This window comes from Harpegnathos saltator, unplaced genomic scaffold (assembly GCF_003227715.2).
Source record: "Harpegnathos saltator strain DR-91 unplaced genomic scaffold, Hsal_v8.6 scaffold406, whole genome shotgun sequence".
Taxonomy (NCBI): domain Eukaryota; kingdom Metazoa; phylum Arthropoda; class Insecta; order Hymenoptera; family Formicidae; genus Harpegnathos; species Harpegnathos saltator.
Window position 1 is genome coordinate 618,215 of NW_020230213.1, and position 24,996 is coordinate 643,210.

The following is a 24,996-nucleotide window of genomic DNA, read 5'->3' on the forward strand; positions in this document are numbered from 1 at the left end:
CAATAAAAAATGGGGGTTTCCATTTAAGATTTCAAAGTTGCCCCCAACCCCCATCCCCAGGGGGTGGGGTGAGAGGTCGAGTTTGGTATCATTGGATGTCCCCCTTCGAGACTAACAACTTTCATTAACCACTTTTTTTTATCCAATACATAGTTCTCGAGATATTTCAATGTCTTCAGATAAATCGTGCACCCTGTATAAAAGATTATAAATACTAATCTGCGCATGCCTGCTGCGCCCGCATCAACTGCTTCTAGTCCGAGCTGTAGTAGCTGATGCGCGCTTAATGCGATAGAGGTGGGAGGATTCTAGGGAATTCTATATGCCACCAATGCACGCATTAGCTGAAACGGAACGGTTCTCGATGCAGTTAATGCGCTCGATGCGTGAAACGGAACGGACCCTATATAATCATAGACTGCTAGTTGACCGTTCTTCGACGTAATGAATATGAAAAGCGCCGTCAGTGGCCAAATGGCAAAAAATTGAAACATTAAGTAAATTTCAGATGGTAAAAAAAAGAAAAATCTTGTTAAAATAAATTCATTTTTTTTATCTACACTTTCTGCATTTTTACATGACTCCACAAGCGTAATAAACTACAGTTTAAAAGAATGAGACTTAACAATATTCTACTTTACATGTGACATTTTAGTATAATTACAAAAATAATGTTACAAAATTCTCGCATGTCTCATAGTTTCAAATAACCCTCAATTTCAAATTGTATTAAAAATGTACTAAATCACATTATATTACATTATATCTTACATTCTAGCAGCCAATAAATTTTAGGAAAGTCATATCGATTCCAATTTAACTTGTTTTATAATATGCTCTTTTCCAAAATTTTCATTTTGTACTCTAGTGGCAGCAATTTAAATTGTTTTAATGTTTAGATGTCCCAAATCTAACTATATTCTACAATGCACACGTATTAAAGAAAAGATTTAGATGTGCCTGATGTGAAAACTGACGATATATTCTGCGTTAGTACGTTGCACTGAAATTGCAAACGGGTCTGTCGGATGAAAAGTAAATGCGACCAATCGTCTTGCAGATGTCGGTGCTGTTCTGCCCAACATACCAGCATACATTCGAAATTTTAAAAGACCCGAATCACGTGCGTAGAAGCTATAAAAACAAATAAAAATTAATCACGAACGCAAATAATTTGTACAGTAGATACGTTTCTGTTATAGGAAAGATAGAAGTAATTGTGGTTTGTACAAACCGTATAGGGTGTTCCCCACATGCTTTAGGGCGTTCCATCATGGAAACCCATTTGTCATCATAACAAAACAAAGATAAATCAAGATAAGGAGAACTAGAATAAGATTGAGCGCATATTGGCAATTGAGCAAGTAAACGTTTTGTTGCTTCAGTAATACCACCAAATTTAGCACTTATTATTGTATATTTAAACCTTTGCTGCAACAATCTAAAAAAATAAAATATATAAAGAACATTGTATGTATGTAGATGTTGTTATATTTTGTGCATCATACCTGGCATAGATATTATTAGATGGTGAACACATATACTGGCAATCTGTACTCATTCTGGCATTTCTGAAAAAATCACTGAAGTTTTCAAATTGGGTTAATAGTTGAGTCGACGCATTGTCATAAGCTGCCAAAATTTTGGCTGTAACCATATCATAAACAACTAATAACGCCGGTTGCGCGTTAGGTTCGTTCGCTTGTAAAGTTGCTACTTCCTCGCTTGTATATCGCACTAGAATATGGTCCGTGTCTAACAGCTGCATTTTCCACATTCGTAAGGAATTTAACTGAAGCATTTTTACTCAATTAATTCTTGGACAATTACTAATTAACAATGGTAAACATATAAATTATATAAAGATCAATAGTAGTATTTTTAAATAATACCTGATCAAAATATTGATAGAATCTTCTTAATTCATATGGATCTTTCATTGCATGGCTTATGTATTTTGCCCTTTTATACAAATATACTAATAATTTATGTTTTAGGCTGTTTATCGTAGCATCTCTAAATGGTCTACAATTAGCTCCAGGCCATGCGCTTGTAACTAAGTACGCATCATCTTCCAAACAAAACCTAATACATTATTTGTATTATTCAAGGAATAACATTTACATTCATATTTCATTCATATTTCATATTTCATAATTCATAATGAATTATTACTAATTATAAAACATTTACTAAAATAGCTCAATGCCAATTCTCAAAATTATAATACCTTCCTATTGTCCTGACATTTATAAACATGCCATCAAGAATTTGAAATATGTGTATAGTCTGGTGCTGTACAGACAAAACTGCTAATATATCTTTATATAAATAAAGACCTGTTTGTAAGAAGATACAAGATTAGTGGTTTTATATGATATCAACTAGAATAACTATTTTAAATATATAAAAGTTGTTTTAAATATAAAATAAGACTGTAAAGACTATATAAGATTATAAAGAAAGAAAATAATATCAAATGTTTTCAAATACTATTTTACCTTGATTATGTGATAAATAAATTTTATCTACTTTAAAGTGTCTAGTATCACACAATTTTCCTCCCCGTAAATCAATCAGATGTAAACTATAATCTTCCAATGGTGATCTCGGATTTGGTGTCAATGCTTCATTATTGGAATAAATCTGGAAGCAATAACATTTCATTTTATTTATAGGATAATGAAAGATTCTTCTACAAAAATCTGATAATTTACTTTTACCTGATAGAAGTGTGGCCTTAAATCATCAGGAATATGTGCAGCTGAACCCACAATCACATATCGAGCATCATCTGTGAAAAGACTGCATTCTCTATTTAATTGCTCGTTGCTTTGTACCACATTTATAATCCACTTCACCTACAAATACGTTTCAGACCTGGTACACCAATTTCAGTGGTTCTCTCCATCTTTATCTTTTTTTTTCTTAATTTGTATAATCTGCAATGTAGGCGTACGCTAAAGTTGGTTAGTGTTGAGTACCTTGAAAAATCGCGCGAAGATATTACTTCGTATGTGAAAACTACAGTCATCATTCTTATGGCCAATGTATTCGCCTTCGCATTCGGCTATCAAATCTGCGGCAGCCGAAGCTCCACAATAATCATACACTTCGATAGATGTTTGATCCGCACTGAATGCTACTAAGTACTTTCCGTCCGGACTAAATTTACGAAGGAAACACGGTGGTTTTTCCACATTCATCACAGTAAAGTTAGGAAAAACATTTTGATAAAATTGTCTCGCGGTGTGCACATGTGTGCCTGGAAAGGGACAGCCCATCGTTTCCCTACGTCTAAGACGCACCACCACATTTTGCGGACCGATTTTACGAGGCTTGATAGGGCAAGGATTAGTAACGAATTCGATTTTACTTTCCTTCGCTGCCATCCTACAAATTCACTGCAAGATGTTCGAAAACGATATCCATTGTCAACAAATGTACAATTTCGATTATTGCGTTATACAATTGTGTGACGTATTATCTGTATTAACCACTGAAATACTATCTAACTTTTAGGTTGTTGAATAAAAAGATCAGTATTAAATAGGGTAAGATCAGTCGAAATACTCAAAATTTCTTATCACATGAGTACGTTTGAATATTTTGGTCCCTGCACACAGGCGCGACAACTTGCCACACGATGAAGGTTAGGTAAAAAATACTCAATAATCAATTAACATCTCGCTTAATGCGCAATGACGCATATATCTAGACGAGGCATTCCGTCTACAAAATGAAGCCGAAGTTGGCAGTTAATCAGAATGAAAAAGTTGATTTGCTTCATATTGTACAAGATATACCTAGGGTGCATTCAAGAAGACTAGAGAACAGGGGACCGAACTCCAGTGGTGGGGGTGAGTCAAAATATGGTCTCATTACATGGGCGCTGTTCGCGGTATGGTTGCCGGCTAATTCATGAACTACGCATGCTGGACTTCGAAATTCGGAGGCGGAGCGTCGTCCAATATAACCTTAAAGTTCGAATCTTTACATTGTTGCGAACCGTTGTTTAAAAAAAAAGTGAAATCATGTCTAAAGTGTGTTGCATTGTGAATTGTGAGAGTAAATGTCCCAATTTGGGTCCGAATAAAAGGATGCTATTCGAATTTCCGAAGGTAAGTATATTATGAAAAAATGAATAACAATCATTTTCTCAAGAAAACATACAATCAGTTTAGTTTTTCTCAGTATCCTCATGAAAATCAAATCTGGATTGATAAGGTTTCTCTGTTTCTGAGTAAGGGAAACGCTACTCGAAAATATTTACGTGTTTGCGATAAACATTTCAAGGACAGCGATGTTGAGCGGACTTTCCGAACTGTCTTGAAGGCTGGAATAATAAACGAAATACCACGTGAAAAATTTAAATTGAATCAAGATAGTATACCATGTATTTTTGATGTTCGTCAAGATAATTTTGGAGGAAAGTTTATGAGTACAGGAGACAAAAGTTTATGTGTAAGTTGAAAATCGATATAAATATGCTTCGAAAACATATTTGAGATAAATTATTCTCTACATTAAAAAATGGAAATTTTTAGGTTTCTACTCCGCTTGAGGGCGCACTACCTACCCAAGAGAACGAAGCAATAGAATACACCATCGAGGCACTGAAAAGAAACTTCGAAGCTCCAGAGCATTCCAGCGAGACAATTGAATAGGGAATAGGGTTATTACCTGATGGCATAATTCTTTTTTACTATGGTGATTCTGGGAAATATACAACGAAAACGGTAATAGTGAAAAAGGACATGAGTGTAGAGGTAATTTTTATATCTGATCCATAATAAAATAAAATTGTATTAACTTTGGTAATATTTCACAAGTATAATTGAAAAATTTTCATTTTCAGGTCCGACTTGGGGATGAAGTTGTCAAGTTAAATATAGTGGATAAAGTTCATTGTTTTCAAGATCTTTTGGTTGTCATGAGAACTCTCAGCAAAAGTTATATATGCAGTGGATCGATCATGACACTCCTTGTATTTCTGGTTTTGTTAAATTAACGTCAAACCTGAACAGTTGCGACTCATGCCGAGTACGACGCAGGCCAAGGTCATTAATGTTTTTTTAAATAGAAACTACGATTTTTTATTACATATTCTTGTAGCTTATCTCGAGAGCATTCCAAACACTCTAACAAAGTTACATTTCATCGAGTACTTTCCGAGTTATGAGGCTTGGAACTTAAAGCAAGACCGATCACTGATCCGACCAATTAAGGCAAGATCAATTCGAATATGTCTTTAGCCGTTTAATAAGTCTTGGCCTTAGAAGTACGAAATAAAACTTTGCTTTTATTACAATATCCTGTAAGTTAGCAAATATTCTTCACACATACAAACATAGTATTATTATATTTTTATTGAATAGTGCACTGAACAACTATGACATTGTTCTGAGAGTTTTCTCATTTAGAGCGACGAAACAAATATATTTTGTGAATTTTTTTTTCGCGCAGATAGAAAATTTCACGGATGTAATTGTTTTTGGAGATTATTTAATACTGTATGAAAAATATTTATTAACTTACAGGATATTGTAATAAAAGCAAAGAGGTTTCATTTCGTACTTTTTGATTCTGTTACAATATTCTTTTATATTTCATACTACATCCTTGTATAACTTAAAATTATTCTTAAAATATTATTAAACAATTCAATAATCAAACTTGTGAACCTTCCCGACTCCGCAAAATTATTAATAAAATATATTTCATTTTCTTGGCGCCGAATATTATTAATACTATTACAAATAATATTACGAATGATATAAATTTTTACAAATAAAATTTGTAAAAATTTGTATTATTTGTAATCTTATTATACAATTACAAATAAAATTATAAATAATAATATTACAAATAATATATATTACAAATAATATTAATAATAAAATATTATTTGTAATAATTTCGGTGCGTCGAGTAGACAAAACTTTTCAGTATTGTCATAGAGAGGAAAGGAGAGAGAGACAGTCGCGCCCGCGATTCAGATTATGGGTAGAAAGAATTAGGCTCGCTCGCTGAGCGAGGGTTCGAGAGCGACAAGGAGGGAATGGTATTCTCTCTCTCTCTCTTTCGCTCGCTCGCTCGGCGCATCGACAATTGCCGATCGCGTGGCTCATACGGATTGACCGAGCTGACTGTGTGCGTTATGGAGGGGGGGGGGGGAGAATCCTCGTGCAAGCCCGTCACCAAATTCGCATCACTGATACCAATGATATCAAAACCGAACAAGCTGCGGACAAGCGTAACTTGTAAATACCGGAGGTCAATTGTTTATCAGCTCATAGACAATTAATATGACGAGATATCCGCGGGGACCCGTGTACTTCTCTTTCGTCTTTGCGTACAATTGCGATCAATAAAAAGTTTTCACGAATTGTTCGGTTTTGACATCATTGGTATACGTGTGTATGTGTGTTTGTATGTATACAATTGCGTACACGTACAATTGCGATATACACTTATCACGTTAGCATTGATCATTTTTATTCATGCTAAAAGAAATAAGTATGATTATGTAAAGAATTTGTCTGCGTATTATTATACATTCTACATAGTTCTCCCTGTGATAGTAAAAATAACACTCGAACACAACCTCTACGCTCATATCACAAAGTCTGATCCACTGCGCTACTGAAGCAAATTGGTAATTCTTCTGCTATAACGACATTAACAGAAAAGACAACTTCAAACTACATTTCTCAAAAACATTTAAGATTTGCACCGTTTTTGGATAGCATTTGTTACTATTACATCAATATTATATTTTTCTAAAAGCAAAATCGCACGGTGATTTCAAGGATGAAGATTCCTCTTGTGTGAGATATTAATTATTCATTCTTTATTAATAGGAAAAGATTTTCCTTTGATTTAAATGTTCAAGAAAAGTTATTTGTTCTCTGCGAATCTTTCAATTTTTATGTTCGTGAAAAGTTTATAAAATTCGTAAAGAAAAAAAGTTATTTTACTACCTACATGTTCAAGAGTTGCGCATAAGAGATATTTTAACAAATCTGAATCTGAATCAGTCAACAAATTAAATTTTTCATTCAAAGAAGCATATGTAGGGTAAGCATAAGTAAGATAAGTATAAATAATAAATTAAATATTATTCTCTGAATATAATAATAAATATCTTTTTCTTTAGCTGAATCATCGAAGTAAATATTCTATTATAAATTGACTTTTCGGATTACAATATTAATTTGATTTTTCAGAGTACGCTTTCAAATTGACTCTTCGGAATACGCTATTAAATTGACTTTTCGGAGTACACTTTTGAATTGACTCTTCTGACTACACATTTGTTAATTGACTTTGTGGAGTACATATTTTTTAATTAACTCTTCGGAGAGAAGAGAAGAGGAACATTTTCTATTTTATTTCTATTTTCTATTTTATTTAAAAAATCTTAATTTTTGCAGAAAACTGATTGATGAAGAAAAAAATTAATTCACGACCTCAACGAAGATCTTAAAAAAATTACTGCAAGAAATGAAGTTGTTGTTATTATATACCATATTGTACAATATTAAAACATACGCGCAATAATTATCTATAATATATGGGCGTTTATGTAATTATAAGTAATATAAAAGTCATGACAAATTAATGTGGCCGCGTGTTATCTCTGTCGTTATTGCTAGAAATCGTCCGAACTCTCGAAATTATTTTCTTCTCGAATTATGAATATAAAACAATGTGGAAAGGAAAATAAGGGGGTGAAAGGGGAGACGGCGACATCTGCCTTACGGTAACATCGCTGCTAGCTCGCTTCGTCGCGATTGTCTATTCGCTGGTGGTGAGACAAAGACCGATTCTTCGTTTTTATCTAACTAATCTAGCTCGCTCGTGAACATAGCACAGAACAAAACCAAATAATTATGGACATAGCACGGAATAGTACCAACAAATCGTGGACATTGGCTTAGTAGTTCATGTCCATGAAAAATGGACCCAGTTGGCGCTGCGAATCAGCCAATTTTTCCATAACGCTGTAAATGCAGCCATGCCCGCTTTCAGGTTTCTCTCTGCTGTAACGTCCCACCATATTAAAATTCCCTATCTTCTCACCAAAACTCACCATACCTTTTCCTACCCAATCAAATCCTTACCTATCATCGACTAATCCAACTGCAACGCCTCCTACAAACACCTCTGCAATCAACAGGTACTTCTGCCGTCTTTTATCGTTAATATAATATAATATCATTAACACTCGAAACTATTTACTGAATCATCATCTATCTTCTTCTTTATCTCTCTTCCTTCTACCTTCTTGCTTCGTTTAGTAAGCGATAGATTATCAAACAACTAAATAACATAAAAATAATCATAAATAGCATATTTTGAAATAAAATTAATATTAACATAGGACTGAAGCAGACATCGACATAGTAAATATATAAAATAGGAAAAGAGAGAATAAGAAAATTTAAGAAATAAATTTAGAGTTGCTTATAAATTCATTTGTCTCGGGGACTAAGAACGATTTCGTTCGGGCACAGCCGCACACATATTGGAATGTGTTTATGTTATAGATATCATCGAGTGATAGCTGTCCCACGTTCTGTGAACTAAACAAAGACCTGAAACAAAGACTCGAAGAGAAAAATAATTTCCTTTTTTTCTTCTATTTTTCTTCCTTTTAAATGATATTAAATAATTGCCATCATATTTCGCAAATAATTCCTCAAATATTATTGTCAAACCGCCTATCCTAATGTATATGTGCTTTAAAATTATAAGAGGATCTATTCGTATTATTTAACTTTAATGATTACTACGCCCGAATGAAATAATTCTTTTAAGTTTCCAAATTCTTATATTATACCAAAGGAAATCAATAACAACATTTCCATTTCTTAGTAAAACATAATTTTATTAATAAATCAGCCAACAACGAGATAACTGAATTACCAAACGCTACATATGATTAAGTATAATTTTAATTACTAGATAATAACATTTTTATATTTTTTAACCAATAAATAACGAATGGTGAATTAGGAAAAGACGCTCAATTGATATCCATAGTGTCGGGCTTGGGTATAAAAAGGGTTCGGCTCTTCGCGCGCAGGCAGTCTCTCGTCAGTCTCTAAGCAGTCTCTCGTCAGTCTCTAGTCAGTCTCTAGGCAGTCTCTCGGCAGTCTCTAAGCAGTCTCTTGTTAGCCTCCAATTAGCCATCAGATAGTCTTTCGCTGAGCCTCTTGTTAGCCGGTTGCCAAAGGGTCTTGAGCCTGGAATCAAAAGGTCGGTATTAAAGATTATTGTTCTTGGGACTCCATCTGCAAATGCTAAGACGTTTGTTAAGACGTAAAATCCAAATCATTAAAGGTCGAACGAGCCTCTTTTCCTCATAATGATAGTATAGAGAATCATTTCTTTTACTTGAATAAGTATTGAGCCAGCTATTAACTACATTAAATTTAGTGTATGAATTTTTAAACTTAACAATATAGAGTAATTTCATAATATATATATATATATGTGTGTACAGATTTCTTTACCTCTCTTCCCTCTTATTATCTTCATTCTTTTTTCAGAACGCCGTGCTTGAACTACGAGCACTGTTCTTCTTTTTTTTACCTTAAGAGTGTTGTGCTTGAACCACGAGCACCATTCCTCCCTTTTTCCCAGAACGTAGTGCTTGAACCACGAGCACAGTTCTTCTCTTCTTTACTTTAAGAATATTGTGCTTGAACCACGAGCACCATTCGCCTTTTTATTCTTCAAACTTAACCACGTCCCTTCCATCTACTCTATTATAGATATTGTTAAAATAAATATTACCTAAAAATCTCTCATGCCGAAAAGAACAAGAAGAGCCGGACGGCGGATACAATTTAGACGTCTGTTAAAAAGTTATTATAATCCAGGTACGCTCGACCTGGCTGTTTTCAAAACAGATCCATCAAAATCTTCGGTTCCGAGAATAAAATCTGAAGTAAAGGGAAATATATTTGAAGTTAAATTCAACACTAGCGAGAGTATTATTATTTTTAAACCTAACAGTAACCCACCTCCAAAAGCAACAGATTCAAATAATAAAGATTTGGACAAGAATAGCGCTGATCCGAAGTAAACCAAATAAATATAGACATTGCATGTTCTATGCTTGTCCAGGACGTAACAGCCCTAATACTACATGTATGTACGGTCGCGGACATAAAGGTTGTCACTTTTTTTTAATGACTTTCGGGACGCATCCCATCTCGAGAAAGATGAGCTGCTGCTCCGCCTGCGGAGCACGCCTGCACAGTAACTCACGAAATGCGAGAAATGAAATATACGTGGTATGACATAATTATGTCAACAATCATTGCGTTCAGCGGAGAAAACTGCTCAGTGAGCGATTAGTGACTAAAAAAATACGATTTCAATTAAAATTTAATATACATACCTGTTCAATACCTTGCAAAAGACGCATTCCCATTTGAATGACTTGCACTGTGTATTTATCCCTCCGCTGATTTTTTAAAATGTAAGAATTGAGTGCACGACATTCAACGGTTGAGCAACTGTGGAATAATTCGTCAACGTTATTGGTCTGAATGTAAGGATTTAACAGTAAGGACCAATAGTCACTAACTCGCTCACTGAGTGGTTTTCTCCACTGAGCGTAATGAGTGGCTGCATTCAGCAGACTCAACAGTTGGACAACATTACTAGATTTTCCACTGAACCTCGCTCCTGATTGGTAAATACTTCTGGGTCTATGAAGAATCTAAAAGAATGCTCCAATCACAGACAATAATCACTAAGCGCTCTCTGACTTTGTTCTACTGAACGCGGCCATTGTTGACATACTTATGTCATACTACATATATTTCATTTCTTGCATTTCGTTGTGAGTTACTGCGCAGGCGTGCTCCGCAGGCGGAGCAGCAGCTTTCATTTTTCTCGAGTCGGGATGCGTTCCGAAAGTTGCAAAAAAACGGGTACAAACCTTTATGTCTGTGAGTGTACATAGTATGTTCCGTTCCTCTATTTACGGACCTTGATGAAACGATGCCAGATTAAAAAAGACTGATGCTGTTAAAAAGCAAGAAGTTGATTGGTTAATGGTTCCTGATACGGTAGCCAATGAAATGCTTTTCTGTAAAGACGAGATGGTCAATAATCGGTTCAAAAGTATCGATTCTTACCATAATCGAGTTCGGCCATATTCGATTAAAAATTTGCATGTATCGAAAAGAAAAAATCGATTATAGATACAATTGATATCGGACATCTCTAGTATAAAGCAAGCGATCACTTGCTATTCGTTATGAAGGGAATTGTGTATTTATTCTTTATTATTTCGAATTTGTGCGAGCGATATGTAATAGCAGAACATGAAGAAGATGCGTCTACGGATTTATACGTGATTGAAGGAAAAGTATTTCCCTGGGATAATACGGCATCCACTGGATGGCAACTCATGACACATGTAATGGCTAACGGTGGTGAACATTATGGTTTTTTAAGGTTATATATATATATATATTTTAACAAATACTTCATATATACTGTTATACAATAATTACATAAAATAACAAATATAAATGTTGTATTATTTCAGAGAGGATGGCACATTTATCATTACGAATGTCCCATCAGGTTCCTATATGGTTGAAGTGGTGAATCCAAATTATGTTTATGAGCCAGTCAGGGTAGAAATTAATTCTAAAGGAAAATTCCGAGCACGAAAAGTAAATTTGATACAAACATCACAAGTTATTCAAGTACCTTATCCCTTAAAAATGAGGCCTTTAGCACCATTTCGATATTTCCAAGTTAGGGAGCAATGGCGGATGACTGACTTTTTATTCAATCCTATGGTATAGTAAATTTTTTAATTTGGACTTGTTCCTTTAGTTCTTTGATTATTACTTTTTTCTTTGTAGGTTCTAATGATGGTTCTACCACTTGTACTAATTATGATTCTACCGAAAATAATGAATGATCCTGAAACTAGAAAGGTAAAATAAATATTTTTTCAAGAAAACATTCCAACATGTATATATAGAAATAGATAGATAAAAAAATGTTTTCAATGTATCTATATACCTTCTATATAAATAGAATATTATGTAGCTTATTATAGATATGTTCTATTTTTTGATAGTCATATTTGAATTATATATATTTTATAGGAAATGGAGCAATTAAATAATTTGACTATTTATAATATGCCAGAAATGTCTGAAGTAATAACATCTTTTCTTTCGGGAGGAGAAAAACAAAAATCAAAGGCAGTAAAACCTGCGAAGAAAAGGCAATAATTATATTGTTTATAGATAATTATATGTATGTGTTTACTTTAATCTTTAAAATATCTTTGAAAAGAGATGTTGACATTTTATATAAGACATAAGACATTATCTGAAAAACTGAGAAATGTTATAAATATATGGAGTCTTATAGGACTGCAGCAATTAATATGATCTAAGTATTGCTGTTTCAATAGTTAAAAATTACTTAATATGCCAGTGGTTGGTTGTATTTTAATAATTAGAGTGATAATTTTGTGTTTCTTAATATCCACAGTTTATATCTATGTAAATAGGAAACTTAATAAATGTTACACTACTATTGTGTTGTATAATTTTCTTCTATAACAATATGATTAGATATAAATTATGATATTCTAAAGATGATTCAGAATTCAATAAATCTGTTGTTATAATATACAATACAATAAATTTTTTAAGACAAAGGAAATTGCACAAAAAACAAACGTATTCAAGGATTATATTAATTTTAATATCGTTCACATCGTAATGGCTTCTGCAATGTAATGAGAAGCGATACCATGGCCACGATTTACACATTTCAGGCGAAATTCAGTAGGTGATGTGTACCGTCCCCCTCGCACCGCTCCGCGCTCAGCGGCCGAGGTGACAATCGCGGTGCACTCAGGCCCGTCGCTGTATAAGAAATTAGCTGAGGCGTCATTATCATTAAAATTGTTTCCTCGTTTAATAATCACTTTAAAATATACATACTTACGTATTTAATACATATATATATTTTTTATATATATATATACGCATACATACGTACATATATAACGCATAAACATATATATTTTAACGTGATTATTAAACGAGGAAACAATTTTAATGATAATGTGATGCCCCAGCTGATTTCTTATACAGCGACGGGCCTGAGTGTACCGCGATCGTCACCTCGGCCGCTGAGCGCGGAGCGGTGCGAGGGGGACGGTAGGCGTCACCTACTGAATTTCGCCCGAAATGTGCAGATCGTGTCCAGCTCTACTATAGCCAATCTAATCGAAGCGTTCAATAAATAGGTGTAGCACTGGTTGTGCTTAAACTTCAAATTCGACTAACAATCTTTAGGAAGAACGTTAAAATTCTTAAAAGTATTAGCAGACGGTCACGAAACAGATGTGCGTATCGAATATATTTGTATAATATAACTACAAACGCGATATCAAACATGTTTTCTATTTCAATCCCAATAAACATAATGTAACATGTAACACAGCTGCTAATTGTAATTTCTTACTCAACAATGTAATTGTTGCATAACGTAAACGTTATACAAGGTGAGTAAAAAAGATGAGGACCCTTGAATATCTCAGAAGGGTTACGTTCTTGAAAGAAATGTTGTAAACAAAAGTTATAAGGTTTCAAGAGGTCTATCTATTAGCCTTATTAGTTTGACCTTGAGTGGAGTTGCTAAGGTCAGGTCAAGGTCAACTTAATTTTTTTAAACGAAAACCCCCATTTTCTATTATATCATCTTTTTTTACCAATTAATTTTAACAACTTTTGTCTGAAACATTTTTTTATTTGCCTAATATTTTTTTAGATATTTAAAGAAAACTCGGTAACTTTCAATATTTAACTTACAATATCTCGCTATTTGTCGGAAGAAAAAATAGTACTAGATTTTTTTACTCTATCTGGTCTCAAGAATATATTATTATAATAGCGTCCTGACTTTTGTTAATTTGATGATTTTGAAATTTCTAAAGGTTGATAAGTTAACAAAAGATATAATGTTGTTTTATGTTGTTTTATGATTTTCATTATATCTTGCGTGTGACGAATGGAAAAAGGTCTAATTGAATAAATAACGATGGAAAAGGACAGGAAGGGAAGGATATATTCTCGGAACATTGACGATCGTATCACCTGACAAAAAACCGGTTAGCTTCACTATCGTATTAAGTATGTTTTCTAGAGTAGTATGACTAATTCGCATCTGGACTGTCTAAATACCGAATAAATGGCAAACAGCATTTGAATATAACGACGATGTGTATCGTTTGCATTGAGTTAAAGTATCACATCTGCACATAATATGCAAGTTGTGTGTATAGTATATATGACGCGAAGAGCTATGATCTTTATTTTTGACGAATGGCAAAAAGGCATGTGTTTCTTTATCGAAGCTGCGAATTCTCAGGTGATCTAATGTATACAATTCGTCAAATATACGGTTATATTGCAACGGTCAATCAGAAAGGTAAGTATTATTTTAAATGACGTATCAAAGCCGGACGTCGTTTCTATGGTGTGTTGTAACCCTACCCCGATGGGAATTAACAAGATGAAAAAAAGTACACGAATAAAGATGAGCAATCAGGGTGTGTGATTCAGCGTTCGGCGATGCACGGAGCCGAAAGCAACGGAGGTCGAGCGGCTGAGTGTACCTCCTTGATTCTGGGAATCCATATTTCGCCAATCGAGTCTTCGTCGTACTCAGACTTGACCGGTCTCGCTTTCTCTCGCCTTGCCTCGCCTTGCGTTGGCTTGTTCCGATTTTATTTCATTCACATCGACTAGATCACGAGGAGCATCACTCTGCAATAATATCGCATCACAACGGCACTCGTATCTACAAGAAAAGTAGTTAGACTAAATCAATTGTATGTCTACAACGTTCGTGTTTAGTGAACAATGTGTGAACAATCGGTGTAATTCAGCTTGGTGTGCAGAAGTGATGAAATTGTGTGATTGAAACAAGAGTGATCAAGTTTGGTGGGAAAGAAATGAAACGAGTTAATCTTTTCCTGAAATGACATGAACGTATTGTCATAATCAACTGATAAACTCGCCATTCCAACAGTCGACGACGAAAATCTTCTTTGATACCGTTTGCATCGTCAGGAGAACTTTCCCACGATAGAATAAAATGATAACGAGTCAAGGAAATACGAAGGAAAAGCAGAAATTCTGCTGTCGCATTGCCGAGGTTAATCAAGACTTAGATTTACAACTTCGGATACTGTCGAAAGCTTCTTCAAAATTAAGTTCGAAATCAGAATCAGAATCAAAATCCAAGGCAAGAGGAAAGGTTATTAAGAGGACACAAATATCTTCGAATTACAAGCAAACTCTCTCATATACGCATGTGTGTATAACTAATAACGTTGAAATCGAAGACGAAAATACATTGACGAGTAGTGAGAAAAACTTAAACGATAAAGATCTCAACGATCGTTTAGAATCTAAATGGATTATGGTGCCATCCGGTGAATATCTATTCGATGAATGACAGTGAAAACTGCATTAAGATATATCTATTAGATAAGAGATATATTTTATTGATTTTGACCTTCAGATCCATCTAAGTGGAACTCGAGCCATATAGCTTCGTGGATTTCATGGTGTAGTCGAACATTCTCGATAAGACCAACGCCGATCGCCACGATACTTCCGTCAACCGGGAAGGAACTATTGAAATTGTCCTTACGAAATTGGCAAGATATCGGCGGTGCAGCAGGAGGTCGTCTTCTGGCCCAACACTTGGGTCACCTTCGTCTACAAGCTACTGGCGTACATACTCCTGATTTACTTCAGGAGAACATAAACAGCACTGGTAAGTTGAGGTAATCTTAATCGAAAGATATAATAATAATATGTAATAATGAACATGTAATAATCAAATTCTTGAGAATGCGCTTTTTCTCCCTTTGGTCACTTTCTTCTGAGATGTTGGGTGTTGGAATCTCTGCCTTAAAGTACTCGATTGTACGAAAATTTGAAACACATTAAACTATTATCCGGAAATTCTCGAAAATATTCCGAAACTCTTGAAGAATTTTACGAGTTTTGAAAGCCTCGTAACTGTTCCTACGTATCTCAATAATAGATTATAGTAAATTATAGATTGTAGATTAAACGAGAAATATGGATTAAGTCGCGTTAATAATTAATTTGTAGGACTTCAATTTGTAAGACTTCAAACATTTGAGACTTTCGAAACTCGCAGAAGACTGTGGAATTTTGAATAATATTCGAAACTAATTGAGATTTAAGTCATATGTTTAACTTTTTCGTGCCTGGTGGGACATATATATTCTAGAACTTTAAAAATTCATATTTCCCACAAAAATAAAGATAGCGACTTCTTCTTAAGCTGATTTTAAAGAGGAAAGATAGGACTTTTCGTACAAAAATCAATATCCTTGTTAGTTTCATCCTCCAATCTGCATATCTCATCAAATACTCGTAAAATAGGGTAAAAGTGAAAAATATATATATATATTCCATAAAAATTAAGATAGCAAGTTCTTCCTAGGCTCATTTTGAAGGTCAACGTAAGGGCTATATGAAACAAAATTGCTACTTAATTTCAAAATGGCGGGTTCAAGATGGCAGACCAAAATGTGAAATTTTTTTGGATTTGAGAATTCATTTTTCAGGGGTTTTTTGAGTCGCTGATAACAAATCTAAAGTAACAATTTTCAAATTCAATATATAATGTAGCTGACAAAAAGTAAATAAAAAAGGTTGACTAAATTTTATTCACATTTCGTAGAATGTTTTGAAGCATGGAATGGAACAGAATGGAACTTTACACGCTGTGCATATTGAATTTATCATTTTTAATTTTGAAATTTTGACTACAGATTCATAATCAGCGACCCCAAAAATCTCTGGAATATGAATTTTATTCAAATCCAAGAAAATTTTACATTTTGGTTCGCCATACTGGATTCGCTATTTTGAATTTTGAAATTTTAACTACAGATTTATAATCAGCAACCCTAAAAACCTTTAGTAAGACGTGAATGCAAATTATTCCTAGAAAAAAATTAGGCACGAAAGGGTTAAAGTAATTCGATATGTCTTAACTCTTTGTCGTCAGTTGCAGGAAAATAAATTTAAAGCATTAAATGACCAATAGCAAAGCTTAGGAAAGGTTAATGGGGGTCTGCTCATGGACCTGTCAGAGTTCGATGGAGAATGACCGGAAGAGACTAACCGTTCCCCAAGGGCCGATCCTGGTCCTACTCGAGCTTATCTAAAGCTTTAACGATGGCTGAGATCTATTACAGATAAACACGGTCCAGTAGAAAAGTAAATATCGGTATAGCCGGCGATAGTTTCGTCCCTGAACTTTTCTCGTCTCTGAATTTCTCTAAAGACTGATCGAGGTAAAAGTATACTGAAATATAATGCGCATTTTTTTTAACGGGGAATGAAGAATACGGTATAACAATATGTATAGTATTCATAAGAAAATATAGTTATAGATATCCAAAAAATAATTATATTTCGTACAACACACGAGCGCAAAATCTTTTAATAACGCTTCAACTTTGCAACGTTGCAAATTGCAGCGCGATATAGTGCAGGATACATCATAGATACAAGGAAATGCAAATTTCCATTAAGTCGATTGATCTCGTTGTCGCATGCTAAGTACTAAACTCTTGTTGAGTGAAGACTATATACGAAAAACAGGAAAGCGTAACGTCATCTCTTCGGATGCGAAAGAAGAAAAGCGAAAAGTAAGAAGAACCCAGTCGTGGCAGTGTAAGCCTCGAAGATATATTGTCTGTTTGAATAACGTAGCTCGCTCTCTCGCCCTCTCTCTCCCTCTCTCTCTCTCTCTCTCTCTCTCTCTCTCTCTCTCTCTCTCTCTCTCTCACACACACACACACACACATACACACACACACTTTCATTCTATGTGTGCGTGTGTGTCGACCTATCTTGCCCCGGTAGCAGCCGTTTATTAAACGAATCAGTGTTATCGCGGTGAGAGAGTCCTCATGAATAAACCATCGAGTGTTTAGGGTGGCGGCAAGGTGGTGCGACGTGGGGTTACGAGCTCGCTGCGACCGCTTTTACCCCTCTTTCTGCTCTCCTCCAAAGGCAAGCTCTAACGGGCTTGGGGGCGGTAAGCTCGCCGCGGGGCGCGTCTATATTGTTTTCGTGATGAGCGAGAAACATTCGCTGGATCTTCAATGTATACAGGATAATTTTACGCATCGTGTCTTCGTCACGCCTTCGTATCACCGCTGTTCCGCCATCTACTTTTGCATGTTAAGCATACAATATGCACGTGAATTCGCGATATATTTAATGATGATCGTCGATTCGAACTCGAACGATTATGCGGATTTATATGTTCTCTTCGTTCTGTGCTTTCGTCGAGAGGAAAGAGCAAAAGAGAGAAAAAGAGGAAAGAAAGAAGAGAGAGAGAGAGAGAGAGAGAGAGAGAGAGAGAGAGAGAGATGTACACATTGTCGGTTTGTACCTTCGTAAACATGAGATGAAATAATGTGAAATGTACGCACAACGTTTACGAAGATACTATTTGGATAAACATGATGATGGTTATTTCGAGTGATCATGACGCACTCGCAAAATCCATTTGTGCGGCCAAATTGCGAGGGAATACCTACGGGATTATCCGCATGAGTCGCATTATTCAATTAGTATTGCAAAGTTATCGAAGAACATGTCGTTTATAAAAATCGTAACGCGGCATCTTTAGCAACTTCACCACCTTACCGTGCGTCGCATCATCTCAAGTATTGAAGAAACCTGAACGTAAATTGTCCATGCGAAAAAGAGACAAAAGGTCGTAACTACTGTCGTAAGTGCTCTAAGCGCGATACGTCAGAAGAGAGGGGGTGTAAAGGTATTCCGTTCTTGCCAAGACCAAGAGTGGGGGCGATAAGGGCTGAAATAACCAGGGGCAAAGGTCGCTCAGTCGCTCTCTGCCCACAGACTCGCGAGTTTTATTCCAAATGCGTCTCACCATCGACGTGTCCGATTGTCCGGTCGATTGACTTCTCTTGCTCGCATGTGTGCGTAAACTCGGCATGATATGTGTGACGTGTGCTATCGAGCTGATCGGTGAAATGGATTTCGATTAATTATGTCGAGAAATGGATTTAAATTAATTAACTTGTCGAGGAGGAAACGTTCTCACCGTCTTGCGAGACGACAAACGCATCATCTTGTGCGATGAAGTTACTCGTGCTACATGACTCGCGACGCCACTAAGCCTTTGTAAGATTACATTTCATGTTATTGCACCGCTGTACAAGCCGTTGCAGCAATACATGTTATTCTTCTTTCAAATAAACAACGGACAGAGATTAAGAGTGACAGTCGTCCTGCCGAATGAATAAAACGGATTTCCGATGCGCGTAACCGCAAAGATGACGACGGGCCTGTCGCACGCTGATTTTCGAAAACGCCATTTATATGGCACAGGATTAGGCTGAGATATTATGATATACGACATTCGTCACGTAATGTGGAGAATTCAGACACATCCTTTACACCTTCAGCAGGACACCAGATTGCATCCTTCGGCCGCTGCAATTCTTTATAACGGTAAATTCAGTAGAAAGGAGATAAGTGAATGAACATACAACAAAAATTTACAAAAAAGAAAAAAAAAGGAGGAAGGGCGGAAAAGCTCTCAAGAAAAGTCGTCAGGAACACTATATTACGTATGTTCGCATTTGTATTTGTAGAATGACAATTAGGATATTACTGAGACCAATATGCATACAGGGTATCCAGAATGTTCTAGAAATGAAAAATTGTGAATATTAATCAGATCGAACTGAAAAGAAAAGTGAAATACCATTTTGTAAAAATCGCAATAGTTATTAAATTATTAATGATTAAAAATGACTATATCTGAAAACTTTTTTAATTGATAACTTGAAAATTTGCGTACTTATTTGCAAAATGGTTATTTGCAAAAAAGGACTTTTTTGTTCAGAATATTTAACCTACAATTATATGACGGCTGTTGTGCCTAGCGACATATTTAAAATTCAGAGTTCAAAGTTCAATATACTCATATTTATTGCTAGATAGAATAGCCGCTGTATAATTGTAGATTAAGTCATTCTGAACAAAAAAATCCTCTATAATTTTGCAAATAAGTACGTAAATTTTCAAGTTATTAATTAAAAGAACATCTAAATGTGGTCATTTTTAATCATTAATAACTATTGTGATTTTTGTAAAATGGTACTTGACTTTTCTTCTCAGTTTGATCTGATTAATCTTCATAATTTTTCGTTTTCAATAGATCCTGGACCTTGTATAACGGCTATTATGCCTAACGACAGGTTCAAGGTTCAATAAACTCATATCTATCACTAGATGCAATAGCCGCCGTATAATTGTAGATTAGGTCATTCTGAACAAAAAAGTCTTTTACCGTTTTGCAAATAAATATTGCAAATTTTCAACTTATCAATTAAAAGAGCCTCTAGATATGGTCATTTTCAATTATTAATAACTATTGCAATTTTTGCAAAATGGCACTTAACTTTTCTTCTCAGTTTGATCTGATTAATCTACACAACTTTTCGTTTTTATAAGATTCCAGACACTCTATATGAAAGAAATCAGAATACTCTTTTTTACATGTTTTGTTTCTAAAACCGCTCGAAATGACAAACTTTTATCTCACAGTGCTAGAAAGAAATTGAAAGAAAATGAGAAAATTGGCTCCAGTTTATAAAATTAAAATAGATGCAAATATGCTGAAAACAGTCAAAAGCAAATTATAATATTGTTTTGTCGCAGTAATATTTTATTGTCCCTTTGTTTGTATACGTAGACATGCGAATGTATTTGTAGCGGAGAGGAAATATAACCGAAAGAAGTATGACTAAAAGAAAGATTAACCAAAAGAAGATGTTGATATATGATAAGGCAGGTATAATGATATTTGCTTTCCAACGAAGAGGAATAAGGAGTAGAATATTAATTCTAATGTAGGATTTAACATCCTTTCACACGTGCAACCGCATAATCCAAAAGCATTACAACTATCATCTTGACGAACTTGACGGAAGATCTGCGCCGATGACAATAGACAAAAAAGTATAAGAAACCATGCGTGAGTGACAAAGTATGCTGGAAAAATGCGGCGACCATCGCTCTTCTCTCTCACGGAATAAACGATTTCTATCTCATGACCTGAGAACGAGATTTGGTGCATGCGTATTTCGTTTTCTGCTAGTAGAAAGGATCAGCCTCCTACAACGAACTTGCTCGCTCATTGGATCGACGGCTGGAACGGGAGGTTCGGGGGCGGTCGGAGGCGGACAGGTTCAGCTTTGGCAATTCTTGCTGGAGCTGCTCTCGGATTCGTCCAACTCTTCCTGTATTGCATGGGAAGGTTCGAACGGAGAATTCAAACTCACCGATCCGGACGAGGTTGCCCGTCGATGGGGCGAGCGCAAGAGTAAACCCAATATGAATTATGACAAGCTCTCGCGCGCATTAAGGTAATTCGATAAGCAGATATTGGCTGCGTTCCGATACCTATTCCTCTTCTGCTTGTTTTTTATATGTTAAATCCTCTTTAGATGTTCTGTAATCTGCTTTAAAAGAGAAATCTATCTCTTCTATCTCGTGTAAATTACAAGCACAAACGCTTTAAAATAATGTGTAGTATTGCTGAAAAATTACGTATTTTATTCCACAGATATTATTACGACAAAAATATAATGACGAAAGTCCATGGTAAACGTTACGCTTACAAGTTCGATTTTCATGGTTTGATGATGGCCTGTCAATCACAAGCTGGTATCATGCTGGAGACGTCAACGTCGTCGCGCGTAACAAACGCAAACTGTCATCCTCATCATCAAGCACATCGTACTCATCGTTTGTATCCAGCGAACTCATCACCTACTCAACATTCTTTACCATCCTCGTTGCAATCAGGTCCGTCGCCGTTAGCTCAACAACCACCACCACCACCACCACCACCGCCACCGCCACCGCCACCGCCACCGCCACCGCCTCCACCACCGCCACCGCCACCACCGCCGCCACCACATTATTGTTGGCCCTATCACAGATATTCACCACCTGCATAATAAACTGTAATCACTACTAAATGTATGTGATTACGCAGCGTCAACTTTAGAAGTTGATGGCTCGAGTAAATATCGTTTATTTTGTTCTTTTTTTTATTTTGCTGTCAGAATATTCGAATTTTAAAGTGTTAAATATTGTAAAAAGTATTGTCGAGATTTATCAGTATTCTATTCCAATATTTATTTGATATGCCATATTCAAAGACATAATGATTGATAATAGTAAAGTTTTTGGTCGAAATATAAAATATTTTTAATATTAGTTACATCGATCGATGTTAATAAGTACGTAAGCACTTGTAAATATATTAATATTGTACTTAAGGTTCCTGGTCGTTCACTGTAGTGTGTAAAAAGATTAATTTAACATATACTGATTTTTACCTTTTGATATCAATCTAATGGTCACAATAAAGGATAAGTGCCATAACGCAGCGGTATTCTCTCCTATCTTGTTATAACTGTTACTATTATTGTCAATAGTACTAATTAATTATTCATTTGAACTACTTCGATAAGAAAGTATTCGTAATATATATTTTGTAAACACAACTTTCTATCTGATGAATAATGCGAAATTAAAATTTATTAATACGTTGTAAACCAGTTTAGAATAAAGTATTTCAATGGATGTTAGATGTTTTTCTATTGATTCACGAGAATGAATACGAAATAAAGAATATATATACTCTTTATATATATATGTTTGTTTCATTTGTTATAAAATTATTTAAAAATAGAATTGACCTAATGTTGACTTATATTACGCGTTCATTTTCAGTTTTAATTTATTTTCAGTTTCATATTGAAGATACTGGCGACTTATAACGGAAATTTTGGAACAAAGAAAATTCTGGGTTTGATAGAACGGATCATATGGCGTATTCGAGTAGCATGGGTTTTTATCCACTCGCGATCAATTAAAGGCTCTAGCCAATCACAAACCCGTGCGTTTTCAACCCAAGAACATGAGTTTATGCCATGGACATATACAGGGTCCTCAAAAAGTTCGGGAATACTAAAATATTTCGAAAAATATGAAAGATACGAAAAAATGTGATACAAAAGTTATAGGGCTTAAAAAGATTTAGTTAGCAGTCATATCAGTTTGACCATAGGTGGCGTTGCTAAGATCATATGAAGGTCAACTTTGTTTTTTTAAATAGAACCCCCTATTTTTTATTGGAAATTCTTATAACTAATCTCGAGAGCTTTCCAAAACACTATAATGAAGTCATCTTTTATTAAGTTCTTTCCGAGTTATGACGCTTGAAAGTTACAGTACCGCCGGCATTAGCATTACCCAAAGTGTACCGTGTGGAGGTGCGATCAGAGATGTTTCTCGGTCCACATATTCTAAAAACGAGTTGTGCTTGTTCGTATCTCGCTCTTTGTCTCTTTTGTTTCTTTTTCCGATTATAATATCACATTTTTCTCTGAAAAATGTTGAACCGAAAAAGAAAGAATATTGCTACTTATTTGGTGCCGTATTAGATCATATCAAGAAGTAGCTGATTTATTCAATGTTACACATCCTGATCTCGATCCTATTTCTAAATCCACCGTTTATAGAACAGTGACTCGTTTTTTTTAAACGAGAACAGTTAAGGGCCGATCTCACGGCGGAAGGCCAAAATCTGCAATTAATAATGATAAGACTTTGGATGTTCTCCAATCATTTCAGGAAAATCCTCATTTGTCCGTATCAAAAACAGCACAAGCCCATGATATTAGTGAAGGCAGCGTTTCTAACATTTTAAAAAAGTATAAATATTATCCATATAAAATTGTTATCGCTCAAGAATTTATGGAAGATGATTTTGATAGAAGAATTCAGTTTTGCGAAGAACTGATGCATCGGTATAATGATAATGCTAACTTTTTGAATTTTGTTATTTTTCTTGATAAAGCCACATTTAAAATAAATGGTGCTGTTAATCGTCACAATTGTAAATATTGGAGTGACGAAAATCCATATTGGATGAGTGATCTACGCGCACAATATCCACAAAAATTGAATATTTGGACAGAGATCTGTAGTCGCGGTATTATAAGCCCATTTTTTATAGATGGTGATTTAAATGCTGAAAAATATGAAAATTTATTGCGAGATCATATCATTCCTGAAATTGAAAATTTATTTGACGCAAACATGCAAAACGTTTGGCTCCAGCAAGGTGGAGCAGGACCTCATTTTGCGATACAAGTTCAAGAATTTTTAAACCGTTCTTTTCCTAATCGATGAATAAGTAGGAGAGGTCCATTCAGGGGTCTACTAGATCACCTGATCTATCTCTTCTTGATTTCTTTTTTTGGGGACACATCAAAAGTGAGGTTTATGCGTCGAAACCATGTAATTTGGAAGACCTGAAGAATCGAATAATACAGGAAGCATCTCTGATCACTTTAGAACAAATAAGCCATGTAATCAATAGTTTCTATGAACGTTTAACTCATTATCAAATAGTAGAAGGAAGACATTTTGAACATTTGATTAATTGAAAAAGTAAAAAACAATAACTTAAAAAATGTTACCTACACACATACACACACTACGGAGAGGGTTTGGAGTCTTAAAATACTGCGGGAGTTACAAATCGTAGGGTCCTGATCTCTGTAGTGACACACACACACACACACACACGCGAGGTATAAATCCGACTGTGCACCTCCGCGCGGTACGGTCGCGGACATAAAGGTTGTCATTCTTTTTTAATGACTTTCGGAACGCATCCGAATCGAGAAGGATGAGAGCTGCTGCTCCGGTTGCGGAGGACACCAGTACCTCACAACGAAAGGCGAGAAATGAAATGTACGTGGTATAACATAAGTATGTCAACAATCATTGGCCGCGTTCAGCAAAAATA

At 35.1% G+C, this 24,996-nt stretch overlaps 4 protein-coding genes and 1 long non-coding RNA gene across 12 annotated transcripts; 3 read left to right on the forward strand and 2 right to left on the reverse strand.

Moving 5' to 3' along the window:
• Nucleotides 1-537: 537 nt before the first annotated feature.
• Nucleotides 538-3,392, reverse strand: abo (de-etiolated protein 1 abo). Its single transcript, XM_011147096.3, has 8 exons — nucleotides 2,985-3,392; nucleotides 2,724-2,861; nucleotides 2,502-2,646; nucleotides 2,231-2,339; nucleotides 1,893-2,085; nucleotides 1,509-1,792; nucleotides 1,235-1,441; nucleotides 538-1,134 (listed from the first exon to the last, which is right to left on the reverse strand). Exons 1-8 carry the CDS (start codon nucleotides 3,390-3,392, stop codon nucleotides 951-953), a joined length of 1,668 nt encoding a protein of 555 aa, XP_011145398.1. The 3' UTR covers nucleotides 538-950.
• A 310-nt stretch (nucleotides 3,393-3,702) lies between these two features.
• Nucleotides 3,703-5,194, forward strand: LOC105186707 (uncharacterized). 5 transcript variants are annotated; one of them, XM_019843010.2, is made up of 4 exons: nucleotides 3,703-4,121; nucleotides 4,180-4,464; nucleotides 4,548-4,769; nucleotides 4,859-5,194. In XM_019843010.2, the coding sequence occupies exons 1-3, from the start codon at nucleotides 4,035-4,037 to the stop codon at nucleotides 4,665-4,667; spliced, it is 492 nt and encodes a 163-aa protein (XP_019698569.2). In that variant the 5' UTR covers nucleotides 3,703-4,034; the 3' UTR covers nucleotides 4,668-4,769; nucleotides 4,859-5,194. The 5 variants fall into 5 exon arrangements, 3 of the variants coding, with proteins under 3 accessions (XP_019698569.2, XP_019698570.2, XP_011145399.1); XM_019843011.2 differs by having other exon boundaries at nucleotides 4,195-4,464; nucleotides 4,859-5,193; XR_002162894.2 differs by having other exon boundaries at nucleotides 3,704-4,121; nucleotides 4,185-4,464; nucleotides 4,859-5,192.
• A 3,594-nt stretch (nucleotides 5,195-8,788) lies between these two features.
• On the reverse strand, nucleotides 8,789-10,752 carry LOC112589137 (uncharacterized). Of its 4 annotated transcripts, XR_003113314.1 has the most exons (6): nucleotides 10,604-10,744; nucleotides 10,415-10,532; nucleotides 10,035-10,265; nucleotides 9,805-9,953; nucleotides 9,522-9,709; nucleotides 8,789-9,251 (listed from the first exon to the last, which is right to left on the reverse strand). It is a non-coding gene; the product is annotated as an uncharacterized LOC112589137 (long non-coding RNA). The 4 variants fall into 4 exon arrangements; XR_003113315.1 differs by lacking the exon at nucleotides 10,035-10,265 and having other exon boundaries at nucleotides 8,799-9,251; nucleotides 10,612-10,752; XR_003113312.1 differs by lacking the exon at nucleotides 10,035-10,265 and having other exon boundaries at nucleotides 8,799-9,251.
• A 529-nt stretch (nucleotides 10,753-11,281) lies between these two features.
• Nucleotides 11,282-12,588, forward strand: EMC7 (ER membrane protein complex subunit 7). Its single transcript, XM_011146820.3, has 4 exons — nucleotides 11,282-11,481; nucleotides 11,576-11,834; nucleotides 11,901-11,975; nucleotides 12,150-12,588. The coding sequence occupies exons 1-4, from the start codon at nucleotides 11,282-11,284 to the stop codon at nucleotides 12,276-12,278; spliced, it is 663 nt and encodes a 220-aa protein (XP_011145122.1). The 3' UTR covers nucleotides 12,279-12,588.
• Nucleotides 12,589-15,128: 2,540 nt separating this feature from the next.
• On the forward strand, nucleotides 15,129-22,223 carry LOC105186570 (DNA-binding protein D-ETS-6). The gene is made up of 4 exons (XM_019842946.2): nucleotides 15,129-15,502; nucleotides 15,592-15,849; nucleotides 21,268-21,532; nucleotides 21,733-22,223. The coding sequence occupies exons 1-4, from the start codon at nucleotides 15,163-15,165 to the stop codon at nucleotides 22,127-22,129; spliced, it is 1,260 nt and encodes a 419-aa protein (XP_019698505.2). The 5' UTR covers nucleotides 15,129-15,162; the 3' UTR covers nucleotides 22,130-22,223.
• Nucleotides 22,224-24,996: the final 2,773 nt, after the last annotated feature.

Excerpts from the sequence above, each read along its gene's own strand:
- LOC105186707 (XM_019843010.2), top strand. The coding sequence starts at position 4,035 with ATGTCTAAAGTGTGTTGCATTGTGAATTGTGAGAGTAAATGTCCCAAT. Across the intron at positions 4,122-4,179 it reads TGCTATTCGAATTTCCGAAG|TTTAGTTTTTCTCAGTATCC; the intron begins GTAAGTATATTA and ends ACATACAATCAG. Across the intron at positions 4,465-4,547 it reads CAGGAGACAAAAGTTTATGT|GTTTCTACTCCGCTTGAGGG; the intron begins GTAAGTTGAAAA and ends GGAAATTTTTAG.
- abo (XM_011147096.3), bottom strand. The coding sequence starts at position 3,392 with ATGGCAGCGAAGGAAAGTAAAATCGAATTCGTTACTAATCCTTGCCCT. Across the intron at positions 1,793-1,892 it reads TCTATCAATATTTTGATCAG|TTAAATTCCTTACGAATGTG; the intron begins GTATTATTTAAA and ends AAAATGCTTCAG. Across the intron at positions 1,135-1,234 it reads TGTGGGGAACACCCTATACG|CTTCTACGCACGTGATTCGG; the intron begins GTTTGTACAAAC and ends TTGTTTTTATAG.
- EMC7 (XM_011146820.3), top strand. The coding sequence starts at position 11,282 with ATGAAGGGAATTGTGTATTTATTCTTTATTATTTCGAATTTGTGCGAG. Across the intron at positions 11,835-11,900 it reads ACTTTTTATTCAATCCTATG|GTTCTAATGATGGTTCTACC; the intron begins GTATAGTAAATT and ends TTTTCTTTGTAG. Across the intron at positions 11,976-12,149 it reads ATGATCCTGAAACTAGAAAG|GAAATGGAGCAATTAAATAA; the intron begins GTAAAATAAATA and ends TATATTTTATAG.
- LOC105186570 (XM_019842946.2), top strand. The coding sequence starts at position 15,163 with ATGATAACGAGTCAAGGAAATACGAAGGAAAAGCAGAAATTCTGCTGT. Across the intron at positions 15,503-15,591 it reads ATGGATTATGGTGCCATCCG|ATCCATCTAAGTGGAACTCG; the intron begins GTGAATATCTAT and ends TTTGACCTTCAG. Across the intron at positions 21,533-21,732 it reads AAGCTCTCGCGCGCATTAAG|ATATTATTACGACAAAAATA; the intron begins GTAATTCGATAA and ends TTTATTCCACAG.